This window comes from Octodon degus, unplaced genomic scaffold, assembly GCF_000260255.1.
Source record: "Octodon degus isolate 3935 unplaced genomic scaffold, OctDeg1.0 scaffold00074, whole genome shotgun sequence".
NCBI lineage: Eukaryota > Metazoa > Chordata > Mammalia > Rodentia > Octodontidae > Octodon > Octodon degus.
Window position 1 is genome coordinate 166,118 of NW_004524650.1, and position 10,220 is coordinate 176,337.

The 10,220-nt window shown below is 39.5% G+C and overlaps 1 protein-coding gene across 1 annotated transcript in view; it reads right to left on the reverse strand.

The window, feature by feature from the left end:
* The window catches only part of Palmd (palmdelphin), an 87,126-nt gene that overhangs the window by 59,532 nt on the left and 17,374 nt on the right, over positions 1 to 10,220 (reverse strand). Inside the window, exon 2 of the mRNA XM_004635683.2 lies at positions 1,145 to 1,225. Coding sequence (XP_004635740.2) covers positions 1,145 to 1,225 — 81 coding nt within the window. The remainder of the gene's footprint in view (positions 1 to 1,144; positions 1,226 to 10,220) is intronic.

Consider the following 10,220-nt stretch of genomic DNA (forward strand, 5'->3'; position numbering starts at 1 on the left):
AAAAATAAAATTATGGAAAGAAAAAAATAAAATAAAATAAATAAAATGTCAAAAAATTGTTCTGGATTTGAGTGACTTTATTGAAATTGCACTGAAATTATTTAGAAGGATTTACTTTTAATTTATTGATTGTCTGGTACACACTGCATTTCTTGAGTGACAGTGCCTACTCCTCAGTGTAAATTCAGTGCCCCATACTGAAGGGACAGCAGTTAAGTATGATGTCATCTATATAGCAAACAACAGAAATGTTAACTTGTCCAATAGAAGCAAAGAAGGCATGAGAATCCTGCGCAGGAAGGGGAATCGCTCTTAAATGTGCTTTGTTACGGCTGGCTACTTGTTCCACTAGGAAAACGGATTTAGCCAAATTTGTCAAGTTTCACTTAAGTTTGGAGATCCCACAAGCATGTAGCACTGTTTTATTGAGGAAATTCATGAACTCTTTTGACAATAGCCTACCGAGATAAGTGTGGTTTTCTGCTCGGGCCTCTTCCCAAGGAGGTCCTGTTTGTCATTTGTTTACATCCTGCGACTAAGCTATGCAATAAAATGTTGAAACTCATTGTGCTTTAATTACAAAATGTCCACACCCAGTTAAAGATGTAAAGTCTGATTTTAAAAATGGAAGTGTATTTGTGGCTATGATCTCATCTGTGTTCTGTCAAAATAAAATAAAGCAGAGGCCACACTCGAACAACATTGGAGTCATTGCTTTGAGCTTTCAAACACAAGCATCCTTGACCAGACTAGACTGTCTGCTCTGTACCCTCTGGGGTATGGTTGGCCTTTTGTTGATTTCAAAAGGAAACTTCAGAGCTGGATCCACTCCCTGAGGATGTTAAGCAAGACTGTCAGGGCCAACTTCTCAAGGCTAAATCTCAAGGTCACTGGAGAAAATTAGGCACTGCATTACTAAAAGCTAGAAGTAATAAAACCGTGTTTTCTACTTCCATGCTTGCCAGAAGGTATTAATCTCATATGCAAATAGTCCTAGTTTGTTGGCTTCTTCTGTGGTTATTAGAATATCAGTAGGGGTATATGGGAATTCTTTTCTTCCTAAGGCATTTTTAGTATTGAAATTCAAGGCCATCAGGATATTTGAATACAAAATTATTAAAATAAAATTAAAGTCATAAGTTACCTTCAGGTGTTGGTGTTTGAGTTTTTCTTCTTCTATTTTCAGTCGTTTCTGTGAGATTTCTTCCTGTATTTTTCTTTTGTCCTGAAATAAAAAAGTTCCAGCATAATAATTAAAAATGTGTGTAAATATGCTTTCTTGGGCTTGTTGTCTTTATCTGAATGGCTGGCCAACAACCTGCCCTTAGCATTGGCATGAGGCTGTTTTGAAAACTCGAATTTCAAAGCAAAAGAGAGAAAAGGGAATCAATCTAAGTGTTTTGCTTATGAGTAAAATATGAAAAAGTGTTTTATCAAAGAGAACTAGAAAATGGTTCAACGTCTTTCCTTCCCTACCTCCTTTTTTCCTTCTCTATTAGTCTAACAATGATGCAATGGAAAGAGTGAATTTGAAGGAGGGGCACTTTGAAACGGATGTGAGCAGATATTCTGGGAACAGAGACTGCTCCTGGCACAAGGCTGCAGGTGCTGCTGGGGGAAGAGGCCTGAGCATGGAGAAAAACAGCCTGATCTAGGTAATTAGAAAGGTTGGAAGGGCCAGTGAGGTAGCTCAGCAGACTAAGTGCCTGTTTAGGCAAGCACAGCGGCCAGGGTTCGATCTCTGGCACCACATGCCATGCAGGCCCTGCCTCCAGGCACGCTGAGCCATCCACTGAAACTGGGAGTGGTGGTGCATGCCTGTAATCCTAGCACTGGGGAGGCTGAAAACAGGAGGATCACTATGAGTCTGAGCTGCATAGTGAGACCCAGTACCAGATACATAAAAAGAAAGAGAGAAAGAAAGAAAGAAAGAAAGAAAGGAAGAAAGAAAGAAAGAAAGAAAGAAAGAAAGAAGAAAGAAAGAAAGAAAGAGAAAAAAAGAAAAGAAAGAGGGAAAGAAAGAAAGGTTGGAAGTGAGTATGAGAGTGCTTCCTTCTATAACTCTAGGAGGAGGTAAGAGATAAAGAATTTAGATAATGCTTCTTAAAACTATGCTGAGGTTTTAAAACAGTTCACAGAGAGATATAATATCATTCACAATTTTAAATTACATGAACTTGAGACAAAACCAAACCAAAAATGAAACAATGAAAAGCAAACAGAAGGACCTCAACAGAAAGCATAATCATTAATGCACAGAAATTTGTGCTTTCTAGGAAATCTAGCACATACACTAAGTACAGTCTGGATTTGATTCTGGGCTTCTCTGCCTCAACCCAACTCTCATCAGTTGCCAAGTCCTTACGACTTAGACTCCTTGCTTGGGCTTTCCACTCCCTAGTTCTGCATCCACAGTCAGTGTTTCACTTTTGTAGAATAAAGAGACAGTGTCTATAAGATGTGAGCCCTAGCTAAGCTTCTGTATAGAAAATTTTCTAGAAGCTATCTTAATGTGTAGTGCTGTAGAAGGAATTTAGTAGAATTTAATAATTAAGCACAGAACTTGTCATTCACTCTAAAAGTGGCACATTAATTCTGACGTGCTTCCATTGATCTGAAATATTTTAGGGATTCTCTGTCCAGAATTGAGGCATGTGAGTAGCCATGCAAAAAAGCCCTTATTTCCTCATTTTTGATCAGAGGTGATGTCTCTACTTTAGTCCTAAGAGTTGGTTTTAAATTTGCTTTCAAAATGAAAAACTCCAAGAGGATAAAATTTTTCTGCCAATGAAGACATCTAAAAAAATTGAAGCAGATTCTGAAGGTAATTTTGGAGGAACAGTTCCAAAAATACTTGGCAGTATTACTGCAGTCAGTGTATGGCTTCCTGATGTGATTCCCCTGAAGGTTAAAGCTCTTTTTGGTGTATACATTTAAGTACATTTGTTGGAGAAAAACAACTCGTTGTTCTCTAAGTTTAAGTTATGTTTGTCTTTGTGTGTAGGAGGCATACATGGCTGTATCAGCATTACTCCTTAAATTTTATAAACAATTATTTTGGGAAAAAATAGCTAGGTAGTAAGTGTGGAGCTTTCAAGTCACCTTTTAAGTGGAATTCATCCATTCATCCCAAACATTCCCAAAGCCTCCGTGAGCCAGTTCTCCACAAGAGGCTGATATTGAGAAAATATTAGTAATACTTTTAAATTGATCATGCCGGACATTTTGGCAAATACTTTACAGCATTATTTCACTTCACGATTACAGTAATGAAGAGACAGTATCACGATTTTCATTTCTTAAACAAGGAAACAGAAGCTCCGGGAAGAGTAACTCTTTTAAGTCCTCATAACAAATAAGTGGCAGAACTCAGACAATCTGAGACAAAGGACCTCACCATTTTTCCATTTCTTGTGTGGGTGTTAGTTAAGTCAGTGTGTGTGCGTGCGTGCGTGCGTGCGTGTGTGTGTGTGTGTGTGTGTGGTCTCCACGTCACCCCTGCCTCCCCCTCTTTCCACTGTGAAGTTCTAATGGCTGGAGGCAGCCTCAGGACAGTCAGCAATGCGGACCTCTCTTCACAAGAAAGCACATTTTTAGTTCCCTGGACCTGGCACTGTTAACTTTCCATCCTTCTCCATAATAGCCACAGAGAAGACTCCTGAACCCACCAGTACCTCCCACCTTGTGGCTTGCCAGTCTGGGTTGATCTCATCTCTGGGTTAGTAATCAGGTAATGAAATATGTGGGTAGAGGCAGGCATCTGCACTGCTTTGGCAACCCCAGGCTGATGCAAGTGTTGCTAAGGAGTGCTAGTGTTTTGTCACTTAGAGGTAATGTGATGCTTCTCTTTTGTCAGTGTAGGCAGGTGGGGAGGTAATTTCGGAATGTTATAGACATGGCCTTATTTTAAGAAAGAACCTTTTTCTTTTCTTTTTTAAAAAATTATTTATCTATGTGTGTGTGTGTGTGTGTGTGTGTGGCCAGCTCAGCCCACCAGGGGGCGGGGCTGGCTGGCATGTTGTGCTGGGGGATTGAACCATGGTCCCTGTGCTTTGCTAAGCTTGCTCTAAGTAGGTGCTTTAGACCACTGAGCCATCTCACCAGCCCCAAGAACCTTTTTCTTAAAAGATATTCATTAGCTGTAAGCTATCATCCTGACAGTAGCATTACTGAACAATAATAATACAATTAATTGCAGCACAGCATAGTAAACTGTAAGTCAACCTTAAGGTTCACACCTAGCTCTTTTGCCAGGACAGGTACCAGAACTATTCAAAGGCAGCTAATTCCTTTTCAAATGATCATGAAAGAGATGTGAAATGCCATCTGTTCACCCAATTTCCCCAGAATCTGGAGCACTTCTATCAGTAGCTGCTGTAACATAAAATTGGACATTTGTAACTATTCTAAATAACTTATACTATTGTCTACTTCCTTAGTGTTCAATTATCAGTGAAAGATTGCCTAACTTTTGACCTAGTAGCCTGTTTTATTATATTTATTTTTCCACAATTTTATTGAGAAACAAATAGCAATGAGACAGCTTCAAATCAAATTGGTAGGACAGTTTCAATAATTAACACATTGCATACATTCTTCCTGGTGGTTAATTGCTGTACAAGACGCAGACTTGATATCTTATTTACAAACATCATTAGAACAAATCCCTCTATTCAGTAAGAGAATGTAACTATATATTTATCCTAACTAAATGGGCATTCATCTGTATCCCCTTTTTTGTTAAGTTCTATCATTTAAATATTATAGGTGTGTAAACTCAGCAAAATATTCTAAAAGAGTTCAGTAGTCCATAATAGTATTGGGTCTTCCACTTCACTGGCAATGTCAGAAATTGTTGACCTGAGTCCCCTACAGCTCAACATAACACCATGGTTTTACTTCTTATATTTCATCTCTATACTTTTCTGTTGGATGGTTAAGATCAAGGTAAAGCAGGACCTATGCAACAAGAGTTGTAGCTTTTGAGTCTGATAAGGTTAGTGAAATCCCCTCAGGTTTTATCCTGAGATCCTGTACCTCAGATTGTAGAACCTTTGCCAGTGTCAGCCATGTGGATGAGTCATGGCCATTGCTTTGCCAATGTGCTCTCTGTGAAAGCCTGAGAGAATGTTTTCTCTCCATGTGACTCTCCTTAGGCACACTCTACATCATCGATCACATTCCTCTTTGGCCCCATAATCTCCTTGATCAGAAAATTTGGGACACTACCGAGTTACATGATGTTACAGTACCAGTTCTCATATGTCTTGAGTCTTAATTTACCTTGGAAGGCTAGGGCCAAAATGTTGGCTTTCCTTGCAGCCCTCCTTTTTCTCTAATTTTGGTCTGTAAACTTAGGTTGCTAACCATCCAGAAGACAAGCTTATTGTTATTACCATACAACCTAGGCTGTTAAGCTTAACCTCACTATCTGTCTGAATATCAAACATCTTAGGTATAACATGGAACAGGCATTTTTCATCGAGTATTGATATGTTGAACTTTAAGTCCCTAAAGAATATGATGAAAAAACATTTAAAAATTAGAATATATTTTTAAAATAGGCATAAATTATATACTTTTTATGTTTACACATAAGTCCAAAAATCTAATGATATACAACCTTGAAGCAGGACAGTCCCACAATATTCCTTTTCCTATCTCTTACCTTCATTCACCACCTCCTTCTTTTTAAACAATCATCTACCCAAGAGACAGCACAGCAGCAACTGGCAGGTCATGACAAGCAGCCCATATTCAGATGACCAGAATGACAGGCACTCCAAGCATGAAACTACTATTATAGATTACCATCTTCAGTGCATTTGCTTAGTTCACAGGTATCAGTATATATAGTAGGTCAGGGTGAGAATATTTCCATTTCACTGCTAGATTCAAAAATCTTCTGGAGATTCTCAGGATCATTGCCTTGCCCATCTTCTACATATAACTGTATGGCTTGACATTTTCATGTTTCCTAGCTCTTCTCCTTTCCCTCTCTTGATTAGTTAGTCCTCGAGATCCTGCTTTCCTTTTACTTTTATTATACCTTTCTATTTGTATTTCTACTTTTGAGTTATTGTACTAGAGAAACTATATGATATTTACACATGTGTGTCTGGTTTATTTCACTTATGAGTATATGTTCAAGTGGCATCCACTTCAATATAAAGGCTTTGAGTTTATCATTCTTTATAGCTGAGTAATACTCCATTGTGTAAAAATACCACATCTTTTTCAACCATTCCTCAGGTCATGGGCATCTTGGTTGTTCCCAAGATTTGGCTATCACAAATTGTGCTGCTATAAACACAGGCACACATATATTCCTATTAGTAGCTTGTTTTAAAGGTTGACAACTTCAAATTCTACTTCTGCAAAAGTCTACCTCTTAGTTTGGAAATTAATTTGTTTGCCTTGTGTTACTATCAAATTATTATGACCACTCATGATTTAAAGATCTTAACTCAATAACATACTTGATAAAAGAAAGAACAATATTTAGTATATGCTGGAGGTATTAGTAATAATTAGCTAATACTTGAATATGCCTCATTCCATCAAGAAGGTGGGACTTATCCTGAGTTGTAGAGTTACCAATTTTTCTCATACTGAGGTATTTGTATGTACAAATTTATATTCAAGGTGACATTAGGAGTTCTTTTTTAAATGTATTTTAGTACAGAGTCTACAAGGTCAACAGGGTCTTGCTACATAGATTGGACTTGTAGTAATCCGCCTATGTTCAACCTCCCAAATGCTGGGATTACAGGCGCATGCCACCATGCCCACTCTCAATTGCTGTTCAGCGTGCTGCAGGGGTGGGGCCAGTACAGCATGTGGGGATTGAACCCCAGTCATTGCATCTGCCTAAGCAAGGAGTTATTTCATATTTAAAAATTATTCAGAAGTAGATGCTTCCCCCCAAATCTTATATTCTCATAAGGAAGGAAAGTCATTTGTGTTAGTGGCTACAGTCTGAGAAATATGCTGATCCATGTCATTACTACAGCATCAGAAGTGCCTCCACAGCTGAGGTGAAATGGAGAGAGGCTGCTTCCTACTGATCCTAATGTTAGGAGGCCCTTTGGAATGGCACTCAAGAGGCAGGGTGGGTAGTTGCTGGGGCTGGAGTGTGAGGAGAAAGGACATTCAAGTGAAGGCTCAACATGAGCAAAGGCCTGGTACTAGAATATTGATACAGGATTCAGAACAGCAAGTCTATATGCAGCAGCAGGAAATAAACTAAGAATAACAGGATAAGGGGAGTTTTTTTTTTTTTAATAGAGATTATGGAATGGCATGACTAGGGTTTTGAGACTTATGTTTTGAGATAGGGAGTGATGAGAAGTTTTCTGGGAGAGAACACTAGAGCTATAAGTGTGTCTTAAGTTGGTATAGTCTTATTGTGTGGTAGGCATTGAAGGATGAGCACTGGAAGGGGATAAACCAATCAGATCCCTGCAGAGATGCAGAAGGTCATAAGAGCTCAGGAAGATGGGGCAGAGGGTGTGGATGTCCTGGAGAGCAAGGAGTTAGAGGTATCAGGGCTTGGTGACTGATAATATGAATGAAGGATAGTAAGGTCAAGTGGAGTAGAAAACTAGTAGACCTGGGTAAGTGACAGGGAAACAAATCACCAACAGAAATAGATTCAGAAGGAAGAAGAGTTTGGTATGAAAGATGAGAGATTCACACCAAGTTTGGAGTGGTTGGGAAGACCTGGTGGAATATCCGGTGGACAGTTGGGAAGTTTGAGGGAGAGAGCTGAGAGGAAGAGCAAGAGGGGTGATAAGGTGGGAGTGAGGGCGTGGAAGGGTGGGGGTGGGGGTGGACGGGAGACAGGCAGATGGAAGTAGATGGGAGGCGGCGCTGTGCAGGGTAGATGAAGGCGAAGGGCAGATCCTCCATGAGTAAAGGAGGAGCTGAACCCCCACCGAAGTGTATTTTGGTGGAAAGGAACAATGAGAGGGTCTGTGATATTTCACACAAGCAGAATACAAAAAGGAAAAAACCAATCATGCTGTCACAATTTTGCAAATTATAGGAGACTCTGTTCTCATGCTCCAAATAATTCATTTTATGCTTAAGCATTTTAAATCCAAGAGCTGGGATTACAGGCACGCACCACTAAAGAGCAGCCCTTTACTTATTTATTTTTCCTGTATTTTCAGGGAAGGGTCTACAGGGTGTTCAGGGTCTCACTACTAGATCGGACTCATAGTGATCCGCCTCTTTACAGCCTCTCAAGAGCTGCAATTACAGGTGTGCATCACCACATCCAATCTCCATTGCCATTTTAGCACACCCTGAGGGTGGGCCAGCAGGGCAGGCCCGGGGATTGAACCCCTGGCCACTGCACCTGTTTGCACTGAGCTATTTGGCGGGCACAAGCGTATTAAACCTTGAGAGATAATAAAGTTGCTTAAGAATGAACTTAGAAGCACAGCTAAGACTGTAAATTAGATTTTCATTCCCAGTCCTGGTCTCCTTACTCTTCCTCACTATCTCCACAAAAGAAAGGTAAAGCATATTTGCAAGTGTTTAGATAAAAGCTAGGAAAACAAAAAACAAAACAAAACAAAAAAAACCTATCCTGCTGCTATGCTTGCTACTACAGGAGCAGGGAAGGGGTTGGTGGCATTTTCCTAGGTCAATTGGAAACCTTGGAAATGAGTAAATCAATGAGAGAATCGAATTAGTTAAATATTTTCAGGTTCCTTCAGCTAAAGGTTGAATATCTTATGACCTCACAACTAGCTTTGCTGATATTTTAATTGCTTAAAATCTGAAAAGGTCGATAGCAGAAGCTGCTGTTCATTTAAACTTAAATACTACCAAAAATTCAGAGCTGCTGGTTAGTAGGTTTTTCGGCAGCACAATAAAGGGATAGAAAGATAAAAGAAGCCTTTAGTAACTCCAAAGTCACAGAGAGGTTTAACAGCCGATGGATCAGGTAGGTCCTCTGGCCTGAGACAAAGTATACTGAGGCATTTATGGACTTTTCTAGGGGTGCAGTTTGAGGAGGATGTTTAGAAATACCTGAGAGGCTGATTGGGGTCTTTCCTGTGGCAGTGGGAAAAGACATTGTACCCTGGGCTGGGTTGGGGAAGAAGCGGGGAAGCGGCCTCTGGGAAGATAAGCTGTTGCTTTAAGCCATATTAGATGATCGCCATGATAATCCAGCAATTCATACTAGGGCCAGAGGACACTGGTGGTGTACGAAGCAAGGTAACCTTAAAGAAAAAGGGATGTGTTGACATGATATTGCTAGCAATGAATTCTGGGCATAGTTAGGAAGTTTGCTAGATTTAATGAAAGTAGGTTTTCAAAATTCTTAGAAAATTATTAAAATTCTTTAAAATATTCTTGTAAAGGGAGTAAATGTTTCAAGAGGGAAGATAGATCATAGGGCTTGAAGAATCTACAAGGAAAACATGGATACACAAAGGTAGAAAGAAAAACCCAACCTCAAAAATACCCAAGCCAAATAGCTTAGCATCTACCTGGGACCTTCCCAAGAACTCATAGAACCAAGACTAAGGGAGTGGAACCTACTTTTAGTAGCATGACTAAGTTAAAAATTTAGGGTGATGCGAAGACGTGAAGTCTATGAACAACACTCAGATCACGAAAGGCTAGTGTGTGTGTGTGTGTGTGAGTGTGTGTGTGTGTGTGCATGAGAGAGAGAGACAGAGACAGAGACAGAAAGAGGCAGAGAGAAAGATAATGATAAAGAGACAGAGCGAGAGAGACACACACAGAGACAGAGACAGAGAGAGAAAACCAGTAAGATTTTTCTGAGATACATAGTATATATTAAAAAATGACAGCAATAAGATAGAACTACTCCACTCCTATTTTGTTTCCTCAGTTTTGATTAAGGAGAATAGAATACTTTTGATCCTGGAAAGGGTGGAATTAATAAATCAAAAGGGAAACTGAGGTCCAGAAAGAGATACAGCCTCTAATATGGCAGGTGTGCTAATCTTCAGCCTCTAATTGCTTTATTTCAGGGAGAAGAAAAATTCATAGACACAACAGAAAAATATCGTTATATAATTCCCTTGGACTCTTGGGTGAAGTGCAAATATATCAGAAGACTGAAAGTGGCAAATATTCCAAATTTTGGAGGCGGGGGGGAAGTGAGCTATGTCTTTTATAAGGATGATTGGTGAATTCACTGATAAACACCTGGAGAAGCTGTAGAACAGATATAT